The 25,247-nt window shown below is 42.6% G+C and overlaps 1 protein-coding gene across 21 annotated transcripts in view; it reads right to left on the minus strand.

The window, feature by feature from the left end:
- GRIN1 (glutamate ionotropic receptor NMDA type subunit 1) overlaps window positions 1-25,247 on the minus strand; it is a 61,418-nt gene that overhangs the window by 33,691 nt on the left and 2,480 nt on the right. For 18 of the 21 annotated variants that reach the window (XR_009556061.1, XR_009556060.1, XR_009556062.1 and 15 more), the window contains exons 2-6: window positions 9,635-9,769; window positions 7,234-7,410; window positions 2,392-2,454; window positions 1,449-1,549; window positions 115-236 (exon numbers count right to left, since the gene is read on the minus strand). Coding sequence is in view for 13 of the 21 variants with exons in the window: in XM_060251524.1 (XP_060107507.1) it covers window positions 115-236; window positions 1,449-1,549; window positions 2,392-2,454; window positions 7,234-7,410; window positions 9,635-9,769 (598 nt within the window). In the remaining 8 variants the exon portion in view is untranslated. The remainder of the gene's footprint in view (window positions 1-114; window positions 237-1,448; window positions 1,550-2,391; window positions 2,455-7,233; window positions 7,411-9,634; window positions 9,770-25,247) is intronic. The other 3 variants (XM_060251526.1, XM_060251530.1, XM_060251537.1) reach the window with 1 other exon arrangement.

Raw genomic sequence — 25,247 nt, forward strand, 5'->3', positions numbered from 1 at the left:
GATGGGGGCAGGTGGAAAACGGAAGTACCACATGTTGAAAAAGCAACAAGCCAGAGATGATGTCACTTGAGGATGAGGGCCCCAAAACATCGATAAACACAAGGGGTGACATACCTTCTGGTGCGTGACGCAGGGCATTGCCTGAAATCTCCCTTTCCCCTACCAGCCATACATAGCCTGGACCAGTCATGTTTTCTTTGGCTGCTGATGTGTATACAGTTGTAGCATCATCCTCACTGAAAAAGATCAGAGGAATACACTTGAAGGATGATTCTTGTCCCCTCACCCCTTGATATTCACCTCTGAGGAACTCTGCCAGAGGCCCTGCCACCTCGAGGAAGATGTAGATCATTAGACCAGGAAATGCAATTTCTGAGTGGTAGATGGATCAGTTTCTTAGACCAAGGGAGACTCCAGAATTTGAGATCAGGAAAAGGTGGATATGGTAAAAGTCTGCTCTTGGAACTCAAGAGGCAGGGCTTCAAAGCTCATGCAAATCAACAATGCTAGTATAGGTTATGACTGATTTTTGCAAGGGTCAGACGGCAGGCTTTTTTGAAATCCACAACATTTCCTTTGTCTGGTTGTCTGGATCTGGTTCAGTTCACAAGGCAGACATTTCGTGTGGGAGACACCCACCTCCAGCAATCCTTGTGCAGGTACAGGTACAGATTTTCGCAAGTAAAAAAGCAAGTCCCTGCCTCCAGTAAGATTATGATGCAAATGGGCAAAATCAACAACTGCCCATACACATATTTTCTCTGTTGTGGCTCTCATCTTACGGAATTACTTGCCTGAAAAGGTCAGTAAGGTTCCCTTGGCTTTCCACAAACTAAGCAAAACTGAATCATTGAAGAGGGCTTTTCTACACAGGTAAAAGGGTTGCACTAATCCAGGAAGCATAGTCTTGTTTGCTGTCCATAACATGATTATATGGTGAAATCTGATTGGCTATGTAGTGATAAGATGCCATCGCACTTGTTATGAGATCCCACCTTGGATAGAGATTGTACATATGTTAACCCCAACAGAAGAGGAAGGAAGGAAGGAAGGAAGGAAGGAAGGAAGGAAGGAAGGAAGGAAGGAAGGAAGGAAGGAAGGAAGGAAGGAAGGAAGAAAGAAAGAGTTAAGATGCCATCACACTTGTTATGAGATCCCACCTTGGACAGAGATTGTACATATGTTAACCCCAACAGAAGATGAAAAGGAAGGAAGGAAGGAAGGAAGGAAGGAAGGAAGGAAGGAAGGAAGGAAGGAAGGAAGGAAGGAAAGACATTTGTATACTTGAGTTGGAGGCTGGAAGAGACCCCCCCCCGCCCCGTATACCATTAAAGGTTTGTTTGTTTGTTTGATTGATTATCTCCCCCCCCCCCAACAACTGTTTCTAGGCCAAAAATTGAAAAAGGCGAACACTTGGTTGACTCAGACCACAGCATCTGACAGCTTACCTTGCAGAGAGGATAATAACCCGGGCCTCCAGTTCTTTAGCTTCCAGAAGCAGTGAAGTCAAATTTTTTGTTCCAGGTTCAAACTGAAGCACTTTTTCAGCCTGTAAATGGTGTGAGCAAAGAAGGTTAGTTTGATAGCCACACACCTTTGAGTGAGAGCCATGCTTTCTAGGAAAGAGAATCAATCAAGCTCTTTCAAAGCACTGCTAGGTATGGAAAGGAAGGGTAGCTAAGTCATTTTCAGTTCTTTTCTCTTTTTTTTCTTTCTTTCATTATTTTTCTTTTAGGGTTCTTTTTCCCCCTTTAATTTTTTTCTCTAGATCTTTTTTAATGGGTTTTTTTGCACTGTGCATGCAAACTGAAGTCACTCAAGACCCAAAAGATAGGCGTGCATTTGTATAGGAAAGAGAAAAAGGCATATATAGAGATATATACTTATTTATTTTGCAATGCAATTGAAAACTCAAACCATTGTTGTTTTTCAAAAAACAAAAAAACCACGGGAACTGAAAAATCAAAATCAAAATAAAGGTCACAAGGTTTGCCTCTGGGATGGGGGGGGATATCAACGTGAGCATCTCACACCAAGGAACTGTTTCCTTTCAGGGTGGGAGGGGAGAAGGAAGGGCAGGGAAAGCAGGTAGGGGTTGGTTCAATTGTCCAAGAAAGAAAAAAAACTTGCAAGTTAATTATTGCTTCACATGCATGTCTCCAAAAGAAATATTTCCAGGGTCGGCTTGCTACATTTCCATTCTCAAGATCAAACCAAACTTATATCCCAACATAAAAGAGCGTGCTACCAAAAACATGGAGCTTGCTTGCTTGCTTGACATATATATTTTTTTGATTTTCTTTTTTTAAACTTTTTTTTTGGTGCCTGTGGCTATTTTGTCATTTTGCTAGTTAGGTTGGTGGGCGGCGTGCATTGTCCATGCAAATATACCTTGGGTCCTCGCTTGTTGTCATAGGATAGTTGTTCGAGGTTTTCATAGTTCCTTTTTTTACTCTGATGAACAATGTGCACAGAAAAAATATGTAGACACAGAAGAATATTATAAACAGTTGAAAAAAATGACGTGTAGTAAAGCAATCCAAAATCCAACTCCTCCTCCACTGCTTGCGGAAAGGGGGACTCAATAACACTGGAGCACGCAAAGCCCATGACTGGCGGTGAGGGAGAGCTTTCCATGATGCCGCTGTGCTAGGATGGAGCCGTTTTGGTAATGATCAGCAACTAGGCCCCTGGGGTTGAATCCAAAGGAGCCACCTAATCTATCTCCTATTTGCTGATTCATTTGTTATTGCCCTGTTCACCTAAAAGTGATAAGCAACTGTTCACCAACTGTAACCACTTGGTAAGTCAGTTTCCTGAAATGATCAGCTAAGTGCTGAGAAAAATTTGATTCCTGCCCTATCTCTGATCAAAATCTATGGAAGCAATGTGAAATGCTCTTCTCCATCTGGCAGGTTGCAGCTTGCTCACTAAAGTGGTGATATGTTACCACTTGGAAAAGAACTTTCTGTGTTCTGTCTTGGACGGAGAACAGGATAAAGGAATGTTCCAGAGAGAGGATGGGGCAGTCCTTCTCCTTCTCCTTTCTTCCCTAGTCTCCTCATGGTGAACGTAAAGACGGGAGTGCCCCACTGGGTCGGGCCAAAGGTTCATGTAGTCCAGCATCGTGTTTCTGACAATAGCCAGCTAAATCCCTGCGAAAAGCTCACAAGCAAGGCTCGAAAACAATAGCACTCCTCTGTTGTTGGTTTCTAGTATCTTGTCTTCACAGCTCTGAACATGGAGGTTCCATTTAATTAGCATGACTAATGGACCATTCCCAAACAGGGTATTCTAATATGATGTCAACGGAACTGCTAGAGGGCCAGGAGAAATTGACTAATTCATAATTAAATTCCCCAATGAGTACAAAGCACTCATCCACAGAAGTGGCTGCCTGCTGCATCTCTGCATGATTTGTTGCCCTGCTGTGACCTTCCAATCAGCCTTTCCTCAGGGCGATAGTATGAATAATTCTGCTCTCTTTGCTTCAGGTACATGTAGATCATTCAACCAATCCTGATGCAGCAGAATTGCTTGCCATCTGAGGAGCCTTCTTTTGTGCCTCTGCATGAGTCTGTGCTCTGAGCTTACCTCCTTTTAGTCATGCAGAAATACAGGGTAAGGACTCCTCAGAGGGTGGATAATTATTATGCTCTATAAATAAAGCTTTTCATTAATAACATATGAACTATGCCTCTTATTTTAAGGGGAGAAAGGCATATCAACTATTAGAAGTTTTGGGGGAAACTTTTTCAGACAATGTCTTACATATCTTGTTGGGGCTTATTTCTGGATAAACATGCTCAGTGTAGGATTGTAAAGCAAATTATTGTAGCTGATGCAGAACTTGAGAATACCTTCTTTTAATTAAAACACAAGCAAGTTTCTAGTCCTTATAAATGTGTGAGCTGGTTTCTTCAAAATATATTCTCAAAAATAATTAAAGAGGAGGTCTAGGTGTCCCTACCTATCATCAGAAGGTAGGATTCTGCTTCAAAATTATTCATGGGCTTCCTCTATAGACCTAGCCACTCTGTATTTATGTATAGGCTGCCCCACACAGTGTTTGATCTGTTTAAAAAGATAGACCCTGGAACTTGATCCTGCCTTGAAACATTACAGTCTGCCTGTTGTGCAGTCACGTTTGCACTAGTGGGAATGAACCACGAGGATCTATGTTTCAGAGCTGATGTAGCAGCATGATTAAGTTAGCTTGGCAGGAAGTTCCTGGTTCAGATCTCTGCTGCTCATGCCTCAGGACACTGAGTGGCATTTGTGAGCCATTCTCTAAGCCTCCTATTCTGGAGGGCAAGTTGATCTAATTCTACTAAAGCTTTAGTTGATTAATTGGTTGGGGACTAATTTTAAACGGTGAAATGGAGACTTGAGATCTGTTGGTGGTGCCTTGTTGGGAGAGCCAGCATTAACAGGCATAAGGTTGGTGGGCAGCGCCCATGGTATGATCTTTTCAGCTGTTGCCCCCACGTTGTGGAATTCTCTGACCCTGGATGTATGAACAGCCTCATCTCTTCTTGCCTTCTGTTGGACATTAAAAATGCTTATTCAGTTTGGAAGTTGACTGTATTCCTGGCATTGAAGCCTTTAATGTGCTATGAATAATTTGCTGCTGTTTCCTATCTGTTTTTAATTGTTTTGCTGCTTTCACATTATTTTTAACTACTTTTGTGATGGCTGTGTTTGCAGTATATTTCTAGTCCTTATAAATGTGCAGTATATTTCATGGTTTAAACTGATGGTATTGATTTATATCATTGTAAAATGTTCAGAGCACAGAAAGACGAGACTGAAATATTCTTAATATTATATACACAGACACACTGTAATCAGGAATGAAAAATAAACAATTAAAATGACTTTTTGTCTAACAATGGATGGTAGGTTTTTTATATCTTTCACCAATTGCAACTTTGACAATATATTTAGATATAAATGATTAAGTTATTAATTTTTAAAGTATTTTAATGTGTTTGTAATGTGTGTGTGTCTGCACCTGGAAGTCATGGTGACTTCTGGTGACTGATCCCTAATGGAGACCGGGAGGATATTCAGAAAGGGGGCTGAATAAGCCCTGCCTCTGTCTTCAAGGAAGTCTCCCATCCAAGGACTTGCCAGAATAGACCTTGCTTAGCTTCCAAGATAAGAGATCAAGCTTGCCTGGGCTATCCAGGTCAGGGCAATTAATTAATTCATGTAATCTGTTATTCATGTAATGTGGAAGACAGGAGGGCCTGGCATGACTTTGTCCATGAGGTCGCAAAGAGTCGGACTCAACTGTGCAACTGAACAACAACAACAAAATCTGTTAAAAGACAAGTATTAATCAACTAATCATAGTTTTATTTCAGATGGAAGGGTAAATTGTTTGGGGATATTTGGCTGCACTGATTTTTAAATAACTAGCCAATTCTTTAGTTGCTGGTGTTCTTTATTACAGTATCTTGCTTGAGCCAACTCTTCCAGTGGAGCCTACACCACCCATCTCAATGTTCTCAGAGTGGCTGCTGCATGTCAAATAGGATTTGGCCCATTCTGTACTTATAAACTAGGAGCTCTTAAAGAGAGGCCAGTCTGGCTCTTAATTGCTCCCTTCCTGGTCTAACCTACAAATAAACACTTACAGGAGACCTTATATTCTCAGGAATGCTTGTGTGGTGTATGTAATTTCATATTTGAAAAATCATTAAAAATAAATTTACATGCAGAAAATTAGTGTTTCAGGGAGAAAGGCATTAAACTAATCTTTTTTGTGGAGGAGAATGAATAGGGTGTTCTATCTGCTGTCTGAATTGTAACATCTGGCAACAGATATTATATGATGCTTTTGCCTATGTATATCAGCTTCCCCCCCACCCCAACACAATATATTTGGGAAAATGTGTTGAATAAATGAAGTTGAGGAAGTGGGCATGTTATTATAAACTGAGAGAACTTTGTAGATACGGGATATATGGGGCTCTTTTTTTAGCAGGAACTCAGTTCCAGCTGGCTTGGCAACAGGGGTGTGGCCTAATATGCAAATGAGTTTCTGCTGTGGGTTTTCTACAAAAAAAGATATCACTTACCCATACAGTAATTAACTGTATGCACAGTATAGCACAAGACCCTTTTTGCCTTCCCATGATTCCTACTGGTGGTGGTCAGTCATATATTGCTGGTTTAATTTAACTGCTGACTTTACTTTCATTTTTACATTGTTGTTTGGTACTTGCTTTTAATCATTTTATGTTTTTAAGGTGTTTTATTCTGGTTAGAAACCATCTTGAGATTTTGTTGTAAAGCATTAGATCTTTTAAATAAAGAAACAATTGCCATGAGTGACCCAAAGGCACTGATTGTACTAATATAACAATCTTTTTTATTTTATTGGATTTGTATCCCACCCTTCCCACAAGCAGGCTCAGGGCCCTTCTACATATTACAATGGGGAAGGAATGTTCTCTTTCTAGATGTTGGCTTAATTGGATTTTTATTGAGTGAATATGAGAGAAGGATTTCACTGCTAGGGCAAGGACAACCCGGAGCTCAGGTATGTTGGACGTGCAAGTTCCATCAGAATGGGAGTAGCGGCCTACCCAGGACTAAGAAGCAGGCAGAGAGACTGAGAAATAGGTAGGGGAAGCTGGAAACTGCAGCTATGTGAAAAGGGCCAGATAAAGACTATGGCCTGAACTGGATGTGTTTGTAGTAGCCAGGCTAAGCCAGAGCAAACTAATGGGCTTCCTGGATGGATGGCACTATACTGAAATCTGGGAGGTTTGGTAAACTGTTTCCACCATCTCTCTGCAGCCCTGAGCAGCCTATCACTTGTCAGGAGGCCCCCAGTTTGAATCCTGGTTGTTGCCAAGAGGAGCTCTTTTCCTAAACTGTTGGGCTTCTTTCTTTGTCGCTGAGGGGTGGGAATTTGACGAGCTCCAGGTTATGCTTCCCCGCATTTCACAGTTGTTGTTGCTGGTTTTGTTTTGTTTTGTTTTAAAATGTAGGAGATTTTCGACCATGGCAAAGCAAGTGAAATGAATAAGAGTACAAACTTTTGTCAGGTACTACTCAAGACACTGTTGATGCTTAAAGCATAATGTTAGTCATGTTAACAATGGGAAGAAAAAAGGTGTTTTACATACAGAAATCTACATACATACAACAAGCTTGAGACTTTAAAAGGGTTTGCCGTAATGGCAACATTTTACATGGCATGATGTACTGGATACTGACCTTGGATTCTTTTTCTTCCAAGAGGGTCTCCAGCTTCTTTTGCGCAGCCCGCCCCTCATGATCATCGCTGACAATGAGAATGATGTGGTTCCACTTATAATAGCGCATCATTTCAAACCAGACATTGGACTGGTGGGAATAGGGGGGGACAGTACGCAGGAAAGATAAATGGATACTCTGGAAAGAAGAACGAACACAATCTTAACAATGCTAGTTAATTAATTGATCAATTAATTAATATATGTATATACACTCTGCCTTTCCTTATAGCTCAGGATGGATTTCTGTGGCAGCTAATCATCAGGGCTTTGTATGTTCTACATAAGCACAGAAACAGTGCAAGGGGACACTATCATTAATGTGCTTGGAGCTTTTCAGTTTAGCAAAAAAATAATAATAAGAGGGGAGTAGAACATGATACAACTTTATATACTTATGCATGTTGGGGAGAGAGAAAAATTACTCCTCCCTGTCTCAAAACTCAGGCCTGGGGAGGGGGTCACTACGCAGTGAAAACAGATTACGCATAGGATAGGACAAACAAAATAAATTACTTGATCACACAAAGTGCAGAATGAATATATGGAATACTTCTGCTTGGATGGGAAAATATTATAAAAATTCATGGAAGAGGAGAAATCTATCTGGTAAAAGAGAATCCACCATATTGTGTTTCTTAGCTTCCTAAAAGTCAATATGACTGACTTGTTTTGGAGTTAAGATGCTAGATGAACCCTTGGTCTGATCCAGCAGGCTGTTACAATGTGTTTTTTTAAAAATAAACATTCACTTGTAATGAGTCCAGCCACAGGGTCAAACTAGATGAGACACTGGGAGTTCCATGTCTGAAGATCCCTATTATTATAATTAGGACTTGGTTCTGATCAGGACTATGGTGCTTGTGAAGGTAAATTACCCATGGAGCTGCTATTTCCCCACTGGGACGAAGATACAAGCTACAGAGGCCAGTTTAAGGTTTCTTTATACACTTCCTTCCTAGAACCCAGATCAGTTTAAAATGAGTGGCCTGCTGTAGTTTTCATTGCAGGCATCCATAATTATCCACTTGCAGCTGCTGGCTGACCTTGGCAGTCACAGCTCTCTCAGAGTTCTCTTAAAAGCAGTTCTCAAAAGAGCTCTCTCAACCCCACCTACCTCACAGGTAGGCTTCCCAGCCTCCCGCCATGGTGAGTTTTCCCCCAATTTCTGGGGGCCCAACCCAATACCATGGAGCTGGCTGCTGGGGTAGCCCTGCCCCCAAAGAGCACTAGTGTACGGTGCCTGGTGCGATGACATCATCCAGAAGTATTGCACTGGGCACATTGCTGGAGGGAATGCTCTATCACGTAGGAAAAAACTTTATGATAATCCTAGAGTTTTCCCCTAACTGACAGAGCATCCTGCCGCTGACAAGCCTGGCATGATAGTATCACTTTTGAGTAATGTCATTGTGCAGCATGCGCAAAATACATGCAAGAGGAATCCCCTGCTCAGAGCCAGGTAGGACCTGGCAACCCTACTAACAGAGTATCTATTTGTTGTGGAGAGAGGAAGGAAAAGGAGATTGTAAGCTGCTCTGAGACTCTGAGTGAAGGGCAGGGTATAAATTCAATCTCTTATTTTTCTTCTAATTATGTGTTTCTGTGCCAATTAGACTACCACCCTGGGTATCTGAATGCCTCCATACATTCTCCCTTGCTGCCCTGTAAACCTTGCCCTCCCTCCCAGAATGCTTGAAATGCAGGGCTGCATTTGCCTCTCTCTGTTTTAAGGGCCTCTGCTCTGAAGCTCTCCTTAGCATCAACATTTCTTTGAGTTCTGATTATTTTGCCTTCTCCCAACTCTCCCCCTCTATCCATGGTTTGTCAGCCATGTCTTCCCTCCATCTAACTCTCTGGACCTACTTGTTAGCTCAGTATAACTGCATACCAGGAGTCCCCAACATGGTGTCCATGGGCACCATGGTACCTGCTGACACCTTTTCTGGAACCTATCACATGTTTTTAGGAAGTACGTGCTGCCAGATAGTGACCAGCAAGGCTTCTGACTGATTATTGGAGATCTGATTAGCTGTGCAAATTTGTTTTTAAATGTTGCTTTGGCAGCAACTGCCACCACAACACGAGGTTCTACACCTTGTTACTGAAATTAAGCTGTGCAATAATTTTTTGCTGGTTCTATATCCTGTGGCAGCCATTTTGTGGCAGCCATTTTTTTGCTGTGTCCACCATGTTCTTTCAGAATTCCAAATATGCCTGAAGGCTTAAAAAGTTTGGGACCCCTACTGTAGCCGCTTCAAAGCAGAAACCTGACCTTTTTTAGGGGGGAGGGATATACTAGAAAGTTCCATATACATTTATATCCAAATAACCATTATCAGAATAATAATGAATCAGTTTACCTTATCTGAATATATAGACATGCGTGTTGTCAGACCAATGACAGGGATCCTATAGAAGCCAGCTGTGTATGACACAGGCGTTGGTGTTAGGTGGTCATTAGGAGCTGGTGGGTGGCTCACTAAGATGGCATAGACCTGTAGGAAATAAAATATTGATTTACACATAGAAGTCACTGGCTGCTGTATGACAGTTGAAATGGATAATGACTTGAGAGATGTTCTGGAGCAGACTGTGCTTGAAGATGGGTGGATTGTTTAAACCAGGGATGGCCAAACTGCAGCTCAGGAGCCACGCGTGGCTCTTTCACACATATTGAGTGGCTCTCGAAGCCACATTATTCACATACTTATTAGGAAACTGAATGCCAGTTTGGTTGTCAGTCTTGCCCCTCCCCAATGTAAGATTATTCTTTCATTCATCATCATGTTAAAAATAATTATAAAGAGTTACAAAACTTCTCCAGAAGCAGGGAAGGAGGGAGGGAGGAAGACAGGTTTAAGATATTATAGACACCAGCTAAGTTTGGTGTAGTGGAGTAGCAGACTAATCTGGAGAACCGGGTTTGATTCTCCACTCCTCCACATGCAGCTGCTGGGTGGCCTTGAGGCAGTCACAATTCTTTCACTGTTTTCTCAAGAGCTGTTCTCTCAGAGCTCTCTCAGCCCCACCTACCTCACAAGGTGTCTATTGTTGGAAGAGGAAGGAAAGGAGATTGTAAGTCACTCTGAGACTGATTTCGCACTCACCCTTACGCTGCTCTCACATCCATCTTTTCCGCGCAGTATCCTCCCAATTTCCCACTATTTGCGTCGGGGCTGCAGCAAACATCGCGGTTTTCGCACAGCAAACGGAAACGGAAACCGCTGTGCAAAACCCGCGATGTTTGCTGCTGCCCCGACGCAAATAGTGGGAAATCGGGAGAACGCCCCGCAGAGAAGGATATGAGGGCGGAGTAAGGTGAGTGCAAAATCGGCCTGAGACTCCAAATGAAGGGCGGGGTATAAATCCAATTTCCTCCTTCTCCAAGCCTTCAATAAGCAAATCTTCCAAACTCAAGCCCACAGAGCTATATTTTAAATAAATCTACATTAGAGCCAGTATGTGGGTATGCTAAGTTGTAAAACTGTCTCCACCAGTCTCAAGCTGGTATGTTGGGTACACTCAGAGAAGTAGAGTTGAAATGATGCTTGTTCTCATTTGTCTGTATATTCAGATCATTCATTTGCTTCCACCCTGCTCATTTATACAGATATCATATCTGAAGGTATGAAGGGAGGGTTGCCAAGTCCAATTCAAGAAATAGCTGGGGACTTTGGGAGCGAAGCCAGGAGACTTTTGGGGTGGAGCCAGGAGACATTGGGGTGGAGCCAGGAGCAAGGGTGTGACAAGCATCATTGAACTCCAAAGGGAGTTCTGGCTATCACATTGAAAGCGACCGCGCACCTTTTTAAATGCCTTCCTTTCATAGGAAATAATGAAAGATAGGGGCACCTTCTTTGGTCCAATCTTTTTGATACTTGGAGGGTGTTTTGTAGAGAGGTGTCAGATGCTATGCTGTAGATTTGGTGCCTCTACCTCAAAAAACAGCCCCCCCAGAGCTCCAGAAATAATTCTCTATTATTTCCTATGAGAATAAGTCTCCATAGGGAATAATAGAGTTCCCGGCAGACATTTCCCTCCCTTCCCCCCGTTTTCCGATGACCCTGAAGTGGGGGGAGGGCCTCCAAACCAGAAGATCCCCTGCCCCCACCTGGGGATTGAGCAACCCACAAAGAGCAACGGGGATAATAGAGCAGGAAATTAAGGTAATAAATGTCCGCAACCTCTGCGCAACAAACCTCTGCGGAGGTTTATTTCCTTAATTTCCTGACCCACCTGGGGATTGGCAACCCTATATGAAGGCCACACACTCGCAAGCTAGGCTTGTATTCACCCTGGATGATGAAAGCCAGGGGAGGCAGTACCATTTGCTGGCTGCGTTTATTAATGCTCTTTCAGAGATGGGAGATGTGTAGTTGGTTGCAGGCAAGGAGACAAGATAAGACAAGATTCTTAACACAAGATTTTATTCTTTCCATGAGACCAGGCAGCATTAACACTACAGCATGAGGAGGTGGAGCGTATCAACTTCAGCAATCAGGAGATAGCGTTAGCTAGAGTCTGTAATAATGTCACAACCAAAGTCTTATTTTTCTTGCAATCCTTCCCAAATGCGGGATGGTTTTAAATTCTGTACCATTGCTTTCAGATTTGTCCTGATCTGTGCCCTTGAATTGTTGATAGTTGGGTGCTGTCCTTTAGGGTGCCTATGAGGACTTTGTGAGAAGACACTATTGCTTCTTCTCCTCCTTTGTTCCCACCCTGCATATTCCTCCAGTAGTCTTTGCAGCCTTAGCTTTCCCTCTTTTCCATTATTTTGCTCCCCCTGTCCCATTGCTTCCCCCCAAGGTCTCTGCCCTTTGCCCCCTCAATGGTTCACCTTTTCCCTCCCTTCTCTACCTTGCTCTATTTGCCTTATCTGTTCTTCCCTTTCCAGTTTCACCTCTTTTTTTTATCCCACCACATTTTATATACTTTTTCTATCCCACCTCATCTCTTTTCTCTGTGTCTTTTTGACATGTTGCCCATTGCAAGCCAAGCAGTTGCCTGCATGCAGGCCCTTGCCAGCCCTTGCCAGCATTGGGCTTTTATGCTCACTGGACTGAATATTTTTCTTTTCATAACAATTGTAGGCAAAAAAATCTGTTGTTTGAAGGGTTAAGTAACCCTGAAGGGTGATTTTGGAGACCGTTTGATTGTGTTGGTAGCTCCGCTCACAGGAATCCTATTGTTGCTCATGGGAATCATTACGGTGAATGGACCCAAAAGGTTAGGGTTATGGTTCGAGTCACAGTTAGGTTTCGGTTAAAGTTAGAGTTAGTTTTAGGGTTGGGTAAGAAGTGTCTTTCATATCATACTGAGAGGTATTCTCTTGATGGGGAGAAATTTTGGATGTTTTTCTATCTTCCATTATACCCTATGGAAATCCTGACAGTGAATGGCAATTCACAGTGAAAGGCAGCCCACCTCAGCGGGGGTGGAGGCACTCCTGCGGGCTGACCTGTGCGCTGAGGAACTGAAGCAATCCAGCAATCTGCAAAAATATACTGTTTGAAGGGTTTATAACTCTGATGGATTATTTTGAAGAAGAAGATTTGGATTTATATCCCGTCCTATACTCTGAATCTCAGAGTCTCAGAGCAGTCACAATGTCCTCTACCTTCCCCCCCACACACAACAAACACCCTGTGAGGTAGGTGGGGCTGAGAGTGCTTTTACAGCAGCTGCCCTTTCAAGGACAGCTTCTATGAAAGCTATGGCTGACCCAAGGCCATCTCAGCAGGTGCAAGTAGAGGAGTGGGGAATCAAACCTGGTTCTCCCAGATAAGAGTCTGTGCACTTATTCACTACACCAAACTGGCTCTCACCTCATTTTGGCGACCTTTCAAATGCTTTTTTCTCTCTGCTCACAGGAAACCCATTGTTGCTCATGAGAATCATCACAGTGGGTGGTCCCATAGGGTTAAGGTTAGTGTTACGGTTCGAGTCACAGTTAGGTTCGGATTAAATTTAGGGTTTGGTTTAGGGTTCGGTAAGAGTTTTCTTCACCAGCAACTCATCCTTAACATTAAGAATCTTTTCTAGCTTTTTAATGACTGCTCTTGCCGGACTATCTTCTCTGGATGCGGACTCCCTTTTGGTTGTATCCAAGCAACAGAAAATTTTGAGCAATTTCGATTTCTTCATTGTCAGCCTTAAAGCTGTGTAATTCCCCATTACTTATGTCTACTTGATGTTTAGGTGTTATCCTGCTGTGGAACTTTCTGTTTTAATCTTTATCAGGAGTTGTTTCAGGTCTTCAGTATTTTCTGCCAGTAATATGATATCATCTGCATATCTCATATTTTTAATGTTTCCTTCACCAGCTTTCACTCCACCTTCATCTAAGTCTGATCCAGTTTTCTTTATGAGATGTTCTACCTACAGATTGACGAGATAGGGAGATAAAATGTATCCTTGTCTGCCAATGTTGCCAACTGGAAATCATTCTGTTTCTGCATATCTTGTCTTAATAATAGCCTCTTGTCCAAAGTAAAGGTTTTGCATCAAAACAACCAGATGTTGTGGCAAACCCAATTCAATTAAAACCAATCCTAGACTTTCATGATCTACATAGTCAAGAGCTTTGTTGCAGTCTATGAAACACAAGCTGATTATCTTTTGAAATTCTCTTGCAGGCTCCAGTAACCAATGTAAATTTACAATATAATTGCTATTGGCTCTTCCTTCTCTGAATCCAGCTTGAACATCTGGCATTTTTCATTCCATATATAGAAACAGTCTTTGATGTAAAATTTTGAGCATCACTTTATTCATGTGAGAAATTAACATGATGGAATCTGTCATCCTTTCATCTCTTCTGTATAGTTCTTCAGTTTGTTGTTCCCATCTTTTCTTTATTTTGTCCTGTTTAGTTAATATATTTGAATGTTGATCTTGCAGCATGCATGTGCTTTAAATATCCCTTTGATTTCTTGGATCTTGTGGAACAGATCTCTTGTTCTTCCTTTTTTATTCTTCCTTTCACCTTTCTCTTTTCCTTCTCTTGTCTATTTTTAGCAATTTAAAGAGTTTCATCAGCCCTCCATTGAGGCTTTTCATTTATTTTGGCTACAGGAATAGTCTTTGTGCATTCTTCCTTGACAATATATTGGTTTCACTCCATAGTTCTTCTGCTTCATGTTCACTTGAGCTCAGGGCTTTCTTTTGTAGCAGGAACTCATTCACATATTAAGGCACACAGCCCTGACTTAGCCAGTCCTCCTGGAGCTTACAATAAGCCCGTACTAAGAACCCTATAAGCTCTTGGAGGATTGGTTACATCAGGGGTGTGTGGCCTAATATGCAAAGGAGTTCCTGCTACAAAAAAGAGAGCCCTGCTTAAACTTAATAATGCAAATCTGTTCTTTATATGGCCTTCAAACTCTTCAGGAATGTTGTTTAAATTGTATATTGGCACTGTGAATATTTTATGTTCTTTTTCTTCAGCTTTATTTTAATTTTTGATATTAACAATTCATGTTCTGTGCCACAATCAGCTCCTGGTCTTGATTTTTATCAGAGAGAACAGAGCTTCAGCTTCTGATTATGCAATTTATATGACTTCTACATTGGCCATTGATGATGTTCACATAAACAATTGTTTGGTTGGTTGCCTGAAACATGTGTTTGCAATGAAGAAATTGTCGTCTTCACAGAATTCTATGAGTCACTCTCCTGCTTTATTTTGTGCTCCTAGCCCAAATATTCCAATAATATTGATTCTGCTTTGTTTTGCATTCCAGTCGCCTATGATTATCAGCACATCTGGTTTAGGTGTGTGATCAATTTCTTCTTAAATGCTTGCATTTGTAGTTGGTACATAAAATTGAATGGTGGTTATGTTGATAGGCTTTCCATTAAGTCTGATTGATATTATTTGGTCAGACTTTGGATTGCGACCCCTGACTGCTTGTGTTACATCTCACCTCACTATTAGACCAACTCAGTTTCTTCTGTGTTTGTCATTTCCAGACTAAAACAGTTTGTAATTTTCTCACTGAAATGTCCTAATCCAGTCCACTTTAGTTTATTCACTCTCTGGATTACAGTGTTTAAACATTCTACATCTTGTTTTACAATTTTGAGCTTACTCTGATTCTTCTCTTCTTACATTCTTGAAAACCTTACTGAGATGTAAATTCCTTGGTCATCTAACTCTATTTCTCTAACTCTCTCTTTCTGTCTTTATGTCCATTTTCCAGAGCTGCATTTTTCTCCCCATGCCCATACAGCATAGACATTAACTGCTTTGTTCATTCTTTAAAAGACCATTAATATACCTTTACTCATGGGCATGACTGTGTATTCCATAACACAGCATAAAATGCAGAAACCACCAGAAAGAAATACTGGATATGGAACAGAATCCCAACACTATTAGCTTTCATTTGTTTTTGTTTTTAAAGCAAATTTCTAGGTCTTGCAGAAGTAAATATATACTTGCAAGTATGTAGGTAACACCTGCACTGGTATTGAGCTGAACAAGATAGCAATGCATTAGGACCTCCTCAGTGCCCTATATCACTTCAGAATAGAGTATGTAAGGTAAGAGTCAAGTGGCAAGCTTGCTCAATTTCTATAAATTATATAGGCTGCAGAATCCAGCAGTTCTTAGGCAGAATTTGGCAGAGCAGTTCTTAGGCAGAGTTTGGGCACAGAGTTTTAAATAGTTAAAATATTTAGATATTTTATTTTACTTTTGAATTTTTTTTTAAAAACCCACCAAACATAATTAACAATATATGAGTAAAACAATTACATAAACCAATTACATAGCAAAAAAACTACTAAAACCTTGTTATAAGCCATAGCAATCAAATGATGATGTAAATTTCACAAGGGAAAAAAGCATGAAACCAGATTACTTGGCTCGGAAAGGCTTTAAAGAAGATTCCAAATGTTCCTGATCAAGTCTTCTCTTCTAAAAATGAGAGTAGTGATAGTGGTGACCAGATTTCCCCAGGGTAGGCATGCTGTCCACATGGCATCTATTGCACGTCACTGCTCATGGCATCTCAGATGGCAAAGAAATGCACAGCAGGGATTCAGATGTCAGTCTAAAAGTTGGGCATGCATATATGGCAAGAGACAACTGTGATGGACTCAGGCACCTGAGTAGCTGAGAAACAGGCTTGCAGCAATTGGCTGGAATGTTGCCCAAGCAACGGAAAAGTATTCTTTTGAGGTTTGCTCAGCAGAAAATCACCTCAGGATTTTAGTCTTAATCAGGGAGTCTTCAAGAGAAGTCTTCAGTATACCAGTCTGAAGTGAAGACAGTGGGCTTAGGCCGGGCAGTTGTAAAATCAACTGAGAGCAGCCAGAGTGGCTGGGCTCCTTGTGGGAGACAGAGCTAAGTGGACTCTCTCTGAAAGAGGGAGTTTTCAAGCAGGTTGAAACTCTCCATAGGAGATTTTGCCAGAGCATCAGGCAATCTCTAAGTACAAACAAGATCACACAAATGCACACTGAGGGGAGAACTGGAGTCTGGTGGTCAGCAGGGTTGCCCAAGACTCAGACCAGAGAACTAGCTGTAGGACTGAGATGCATCGGTATAGAGGGGTGCAAGCCCTGAAAGATAGCTAGTGTGAAAGGGTCTGAGAGGGAGAATACTGACACCAGTCAGGAGTTCTCCATGTGTGCGTGGAAGAGTGATTTAAGTTTATTATGTTTATGACTTGGCACTGCCAAAGTTAGGGTAAAACATCTGAAGAAACAGAATTCTGAGTGCCCAGAAGGCACAGACAGCCTGTGTGAAGTAGAGTCTAGTGAGTCTCTGAAACCTTCCTGGTTTATTGTTTATTTTAAAGATATTCTGCCAAAGTTTTTTTATATTTTTACCTCAGCCTGAAAAATCTCTACTCTCTGTAATTGAATTATTCTGCCAACCAGCTGCCAACTGATTTACTTTTTGAATATTGAACAGTTATAATCAATATTATTTCATCCCTCTTTCTTGCCTTTTGTTACCTAATAAATATGTTGAAGTTTTTTACTTTAAAACCGTCTGGTGCCAATTATTAAGAGTTCTGACAGGATTTCTGAGTGTGTACTGAGGGACTGAGGGAAGGTGACCAGTGAGAAATTTAAAGTGGTCACCCTCCCAAGTAAAGTTTCTGACCGGCTCCCTCACAACAACCATTGAAGTAATCTGTCTCTAGGCCATTCAGGAGATGGGCTTTCAGAGTCAACACTGACACTTTGATTTTGGTTTGGAAATTAATAGGCAGCCAGTGATGACTTAGTAATATAGTAAAAATATGCTCCATCCTGCAGGCTCCAGTTATTATCACAGTGTTGTATTTTGAACCAATTGCTGTCTCCAAATGGTCTTCAAAAGAAGCCCCATGTAGAGTGCATTACAATAATCTTATCTGGATGTTACTGGGGCATGGGTAATTAAAACTAGACCAGTCAGTGTAGACTCTGCAGAGCCCATAAGAAGAGAACTGGACTGCTGTGGATTTCTGTTGTCCTTAGCTTAGCCAAGTACATTTCTTGAATGCATTTTCAGGGCAAGCAGAAACCTCCACTGAACAGACAGGCTAGATAATGTGATTTATTTAACCACACATTTAATACGCAAGTGTAATTTTCCTCAGAGGACTATTTCAAACTAAATGGCTGACTGAGATTCTGGGCAAGGGAAGAGTAGGGGGAATTTTTAAAATGTCCAAGTATACATAAGTGCTCTTTCCTGTATGGGAATAAATGCCAGTGTGCATGGAGAATGCTTTGCTTTCCCCAAGGCAACAATCCCATGAAAAGAATGGTCCAGCCAGTGAACGTCAGTTACACTCTGGTAAGGATGGATGAATATGCTTTCTTCTTCTTCTGTATGTTGTCATTGTGAATGGTCCCAGTTTATTTTCAGAGCATTAATTATTTGTTTATTTATTTTATGCAACATATATGGCATTTATATGGACAAAATATATCATTCATACATATATATGGTTCCTAGATGACGCTTCCGTCCTTGACCCGTGCCAGTCTGGGTTCCGACCGGGCCATGGGACGGAGACGGTGCTGGTCGCCTTGGTAGATGACCTCCAGCGACATCTGGATCGGGGCGGCACTGCGGTACTGATGTTACTAGGCCTGTCGGCGGCATTTGATACAGTCGACCATCAGTTACTAAAGTGCCGCCTCGCCGATATAGGGGTTGGGGGGTTGGCCTTGCAATGGCTTTCCTCCTTCCTCTCCGGTCGGGGACAAAGGGTGGCTATTGGGGGGGAGCGATCCCAGAGGCGCACACTTGATTGTGGGGTGCCTCAGGGGGCAGTTCTCTCCCCAATGTTATTTAACATTTATATGCGCCCCCTTGCCCAGATTGTCCAGAGGTTTGGGCTGGGTTGCCATCAATATGCTGATGACACCCAGCTCTATCTGCTAATGGACGGCCGGCCCGACTCCGCCCCGGGGAATCTGGATCGGGCTTTACAGGCTGTAGCGACGTGGCTCAGGTTGAGTGGGCTGAAATTGAATCCAGCGAAGACAGAGGTCCTTTGCGTGGATCGCGGCGCTCTAGGAGGGGAAATAGCTCTCCCAACCTTCGACGGCGCGCTATTGAAACCCGCGCGCCAGGTAAAGAGTTTGGGCATTTTACTGGAGCCTTCATTGTCAATGGAGGCCCAGATAGCAGCCACTGCCAAGTCAGCATTCTTCCATCTGAAGCGGGCAAGGCAGTTGGCCCCCTTCCTGGAGCGTCGCGACCTCGCAACAGTGATCCATGCAACGGTCACCTCAAGACTGGACTACTGTAATGCCCTCTACTTGGGGCTACCTCTGTGCCGGACTCGGAAGCTGCAGCTGGTGCAGAACGCGTCGGCCAGGCTATTATTGGGGCTCTCAAAATGGGAGCACATACGGCCGGGACTGCGCGAACTGCACTGGCTGCCAATTACCTACCGAGTCCAGTACAAAGTGTTGGTTATTACCTTTAAAGCCCTATATGGCCGAGGACCAGCCTACCTAAGGGACCGTCTCTCCCCATATGAACCCCAGAGGGCACTGAGGTCGATGGGCAAAAATAAATTGACTATCCCTGGGCCGAGAGAGGTCAAACTTCAAAACATCAGAACTCGGGCCTTCTCAGCCGCGGCTCCTGTACTGTGGAATCAGCTCCCGGAGGAAGTGCGGGCCCTGCGGAACCTTGACCAGTTCCGCGGGGCCTGCAAGACCGCTCTTTTTAGGCAAGCCTATGCTGATATCTGCTGAGTTGCTAAGAATAAGGAGCCGCCATCTACTATACGACTATGGAACCATCTAAACTGGCAGAACCAGCGCCAAACAAGTTTACTGCTGCCAGATTTATTCTATGTAATGAATCATGTATTTTAAATATTTTAACTTAATTAACTGGTTTTTATGTTTAATTTTTTTAATTGTTAAATTTTAAAGTTTTATCCTTTGTTAAATATGTGAAATGTTGTTAGCCGCCCTGAGCCGCCTAGGCGGGGAGGGCGGGATATAAATGTAAATATAAATAAATAAATAAATAAATATATATCAATTAAAAGTACTTGCCATTGGTTGAGTCTGGTCCTCTCTCCCACCCAAACAACTGTTGCTAGCCAGCAAAGCTGATTCTGTCAGTAAAAGGCAACCAATCTTAGTTCTGGTAATTACTGGCTCTCCCTACTCTCCTATTGGCTAAGCTGCCTGTCACACTGATTCACAGAGGAGAGGAAGAAACCTTGATTGGCTGAGGGAGGGAGGAGGAGGGAAACAGCCAGAGAAAGGCTTCCCTTGATTAGCTGAGGACTCCTCCCTATCCTCCTCTGGAAAAGAGGAAAAATGATGTCCTGGGCAACAGACCAGATACAGAGAGATATATACGGAGGGAAAGCAAGACATAGAGAGAGACTGAAGTCTTGTGATTAAGATCAACAACATTCTCAGAGACAGATTGTTGGTCTGAAAGGTATCACTAAAGACCTCTGAGGCAGAATTCACTGGGGTCAGTACTGACTACAGCTGCCAGTTCCAGGTTGGTGGGAAATTTGTGGAGATTCTGTGGTGAAGCTTGAGGGGGGCATAGGGCTTCAGAATGGGGTCTACCAGACCCATGTTCTTAGCTGAGGAAGCTGACTGGGTGATTTCAGACCAGTCACAGACTTCCAGCCTAACCTACCTCACAGGGTTGTTGTTCAGATCAAAGTGGGGAGAGGAAAATGATGTAAGCTGTTTTGGTCCCCTTCCCACTGTGGAGAAAGACCGTCCTTTTCCTAGGTAGAGGCTGCAGGGAGGGGAAGGCTATGGAAAGCTGAAGTCAGAGGGACAGATAAAGGGATGGAGATAGGGTTGCCAACTCCAGGTTAGGAAATTACAGGAGATTTAAGGGGTGGGGCCTTGAGAGGGTGCGGTTTGAGGAGGGGTGGGACCTCAGATAAGTATAATGCCATTTCCTCCTGGGGAACCACTGTTGCCAATCTCTGGGTGGGGGCTGGAGATCACTCAGAATTACAACTGCTCTCCAGATGGCAGAGATCAGCTCTCCTTGAGGCATGGGGGGAGTGAATGCCTTCACTTGGGTGGGAAGACAGCAAGGAGAGGGGGGGCACTGACCCAGAGCCTCTTTCTGGAGGCCTTTGTATTTTTATCCTCAACGGGCCTTATTCCTAGTAATATATAATGCTGATTTATTGAACATTGGGAAATGTATATATTTTCCAGGGGGGAAACAAGAAATGACCCCCAAAATAAAGTCTCACAGATTTGATTTGCACAAGGGAGAAACAAAATCAATGTGGCAATATTTGAATTGAACCGGCAAGCTAGTAAAATTCAATGGCATCCCTGGCTGAAATCAATGGAGCTTAAGTGGGTCATGGCTAACATGTCAACAGCATTGAAGCATGCGGGCCATAATTTGCAGAACTGGCAAATATATACATATCCTGATTTACATGATTTATGCAAGTCACTGAGCTCTAGTCACTTTCTTCGCAGAGAATATGTATTTTAACATGATTCATAAATAAGATTTGGAACTACCCATTAGCCTATGCAGCTGCCCGCAACTGAGTCAGACCCTTGGTCCATCCATACTCTCTGGCAGCTACTCTCCAAGGCCTTGGGTGGAGAAAGATCTTTCCCAACACTTGTTCCTGCAGGTGCTTTAACTACAGGTCAAATCTGGGACCTTCTGCATACAAAGCCAAGTCCTCTACCTCTGAGTCAACCCCCCTCCCCAATATCAAGATGCCTCATTGGCCTCTAGCTCTGCAATAACTACACCCCCGAATGGTCATTCCTAATGCCTGCTTGTGTGTGTGTGTGTGTGTGTGTGTGTGTAATGTGACATCAAGTCACAGTCAACTTATGGCAACCCCAGCAAGGAAAATGAGAAGCAGAGGTGGTCAGCCATTGCCTTCCTCTGCAGAGTCTTCTTTGGTGATATTCCTCCCAAGTACTGGCCCTGCTTAGCTTATGAGATATGAGAGCAGGCTATATCATGCCACCTTTCCTCTCACCTGCTACTTTAAAATGGTGATGCCAAAGAGATCCTTTTAAATGGTGATGCCATAGACTGACCATCTACATGCAAGGAACATGCTCTTGCACTAAATTCTGGATTCTAATTTTAAAACATAATTGCCTGACTGCTGAATTAGATACTATTACTCACTGATATATTCTAGTACTTCAGCGACTATTTGAGAGGTGGACAGACAAATACCTCTTTTAGGATAAGCAGAGTGTAGAGACAAACAATAGTTTCTTAAGAAAACCAAAAATGGAATAGTGAGGTGAGTATGGTGGGCATGCCCATTTATTTTGTCATCTTTGGCCAAACCAGTCTACAATGCTGGCTCTGATGTTATAGGAATCTTTGTTCATCTGTGAGGAGGGGCGGGATCTTAAACCAGCAGCAGTGTAATATGTTTTGTATTAGGGCTTGTCCTTTTGGTTGTATCCAACCATGTTTTTTGCTAGTGAAAAAGAAAGAAGAAGGTAATCTTTGACCACCCAAGAATGTTGTGCTAGGGATCATAGGCCTGAACGAACAAAATCCATTTAGGACAAGGGCTGTAGCTAGGAGGAAAATTGGGTGAGGTTGTATAAAAAGTTGGCTGGATCCAACTACATGCTTCAAAATAATGAGGAAATTTTTGAATTCCCCAGGAAGCTTCATAAGCAGTCAGGGATCAATGTATCTATGGGACCATCTCCTCTGGTATGTCCCCAGAAGAGTGTTATGCTCTCTAGATAGCAATTTGCTGGTGATCCTGGGCCCCCAAGACATCTTGCTTTCCTTGGCCAGGGCCTTTTTGGTCCTGGCCCCAATCTTGTGGAACTCTTTGCTGAATTCCATCAGGGCCCTGTGGGATCTTATGCAATTCCACAGGGCCTGTAAGGCAGAGATGTTCTGCCAGGTTTTTGGTTGAGGACAGCAATGGTTTCCATTCTGGCTGACACCCTCCCTTTCTCTCCGGGTTGCTCTATTCTTTTTCCACCCCAACCTATGAGGTGGCCGCAGTCTGGAATAGAAAACTGAAAGAAATTTAGCCATCTGACTTTTTTAGATTGACGGTTTTGTTTGTTTGTTTTATACTCTGCCCTATCCCAGGGTGGCTTACGATATAAAAACCCATAAACAATAAGAGCAATAGATCATAGATGGCCCAACAGATAGTAACAAGAATGCATGCCTCATGTCAGGCAAAAAATAAGTGCCCCAGAAGACTCCCATGCCCAATTAATATCCAGAACAGTGGGGAACTGGGAAAGTGGCCATGAGTGTGTGTGTGTGTGTGGGGGGGGGGGGGGTTGTGCTGTTTTGCATTTATTTTGTGGTTTTTATGAAATGATGTACATCACCCAGAACCCTGCAGTAGCAGGGATTGAGCAGTCCATAAATGTAATTTAATTTAAATAAATAAATAAGACTGAACAGTCAGTTGGTAAACATGGGGGAGTATGTTTTAAGGCCTGACAGGAAAATCTCAGGTCTTCAGTTCAGAGAAGTCTGAAAGCAGAGCCTTATTATAGGTTTTACTTTTTGTACTGAACATTCATCCTGATGCACGACCTGTTTGCACCTTAGAACCTTCAAATGTCCTCATGTTCTCCATCTAATCTCCTTCTATATTCTATTTTAACAAGTCTACAAACACAGACTTGAAACTTTCTTCCCTGAAACCAGTTTTTTCTTTCCCCACCATCATTTTTTCTACTGTATCCATCATCATCATCATCATGAACATGCATGTATGAATTAGTTGCCTAAAGAAACTTATGAGGAACTGTTGTTGCAGTCATAATTGGCAAAAAAAAAATCAATTTCTGGTTCAGTCACCATCAGTACAATCCTAAACAGAATTTCTCCAGTCTAAGCCCATTCATTTCAATGGGCTTAGACTGGAGTAACTCTTTTTAGGATTGCACTGCATGTGACCTTCCTTTGGCACACTGTAATAACATAGAACATCATCTTCTCTATCTACCTATCCCTCAAGATTTCCTCCTTGTTTCATATGCTGTATGCTTCTCTTTCTTGACCTTTAGTAATAACAGCTAAATAGAATTATAATGCACACGCCTGGTATATTTCTGCATATCAAATACTGGGGAGAAAGCAAGAAGGAATGACCATTACCTTCACATTATACCTGGGAGCATCTCTGAAACATCTCTCTTGGGCACCCATAAGCTGCCTAGTATTGACTGTATTCTAATATGCTGTATCATTGCATGTTAGCTATCAGATATTATCAGATATCAAAAAGCAGGTATAAAATACTGGTAAAAATTATGAATCATGTTGTAACCATGATTCAGTAATAAAGCAAATAATACAGCAAATACGTAGATATTTAGGGAACAGATGGAGAATATTAGACATCAAAACTTATGGAAGAAGGGCCCCCCACCCCCTTTAGTAAAGAGCTATCTGTTCCTCAGTTGGATCAATTAATCTGCCAAGTCCAGCTGCCTTTTCTGTCCTGGCTGCCTGGAATCTTTGTTAGTACTTGTTGAATTTCTGCCTGTCAAGGAACTGTTATAGGAGTCTTGTTAGACAAGAAAGGTGACAACCCTTCAGCTTGGACTGTGCATATTTTTTTTAAAAAAGGAAATGTGAAGGCTGAAGAATTAGAAAAGGGATCCAGAGTTTGGTTTGTAAAGTTGCTGGAGCTCTGTCACCTTCAGCATCAGCATCACGAAGGCTCAGGAGAAGAACCTTCTCCTATTCATTTCAATTATTTAATATTGACTTTCCTTATTGTTTGCCTGCCTTCCAGGTGTGAGGGTCTGAAGTGGATTATTTTTATTACTGTTTTATATTTCTCTTTCCCTTTGCACATTTTTTACAGGCAAGCTGTATTTTGTTATGTAAAAACCCTGCAATGCGGCTGGAAGAAAATGGCGGGGAGGGGTGAGAAGGAAAAGGAGGGAAGTGTGAAGACTTGGGGAGGGGTCAGGAGGAGAGACAATGTGGAACAAGAGAAAGGTGCTGGTGTTTAAGATCACCTGGAATCTACACCCACTTCGTTCAGGTCTTGCCCCTTCTTAATTCTAAATGTGTGGGCTCTTCGTGTGAACAGAACTCTGCACATTTTGGAGCCAGCTTGGTGTAGTGGTTAAGTGTGCGGACTCTTATCTGGGAGAACTGGGTTTGATTCCCCACTCCTCCACTTGCACCTGCTAGAATGGCCTTGGGTCAGCCATAGCTCTGGCAGAGGTTGTCCTTGAAAGGGCAGCTGCTGTGAGAGCCCTCTCCAGCCCCACCCACCTCACAGGGTGTCTGTTGTGGGGGAGGAAGGTAAAGGAGATTGTGAGCCGCTCTGAGACTCTTCGGAGTGGAGGGCGGGATATAAATCCAATATCTTCTTCTTCTTCTTCTTCACATGCTCAGAATTGACACATGCTGACACTAATTGTCCATGGTCTCTGCCACTGAGGATAACCCCCTTTGACCCCAACTTCTCATCAACAAAACATTCTAGGCAATGCCCTCATGGACATCTC

The sequence above is a fragment of the Heteronotia binoei genome, chromosome 12 (genome assembly GCF_032191835.1).
Source record: "Heteronotia binoei isolate CCM8104 ecotype False Entrance Well chromosome 12, APGP_CSIRO_Hbin_v1, whole genome shotgun sequence".
Taxonomy (NCBI): domain Eukaryota; kingdom Metazoa; phylum Chordata; class Lepidosauria; order Squamata; family Gekkonidae; genus Heteronotia; species Heteronotia binoei.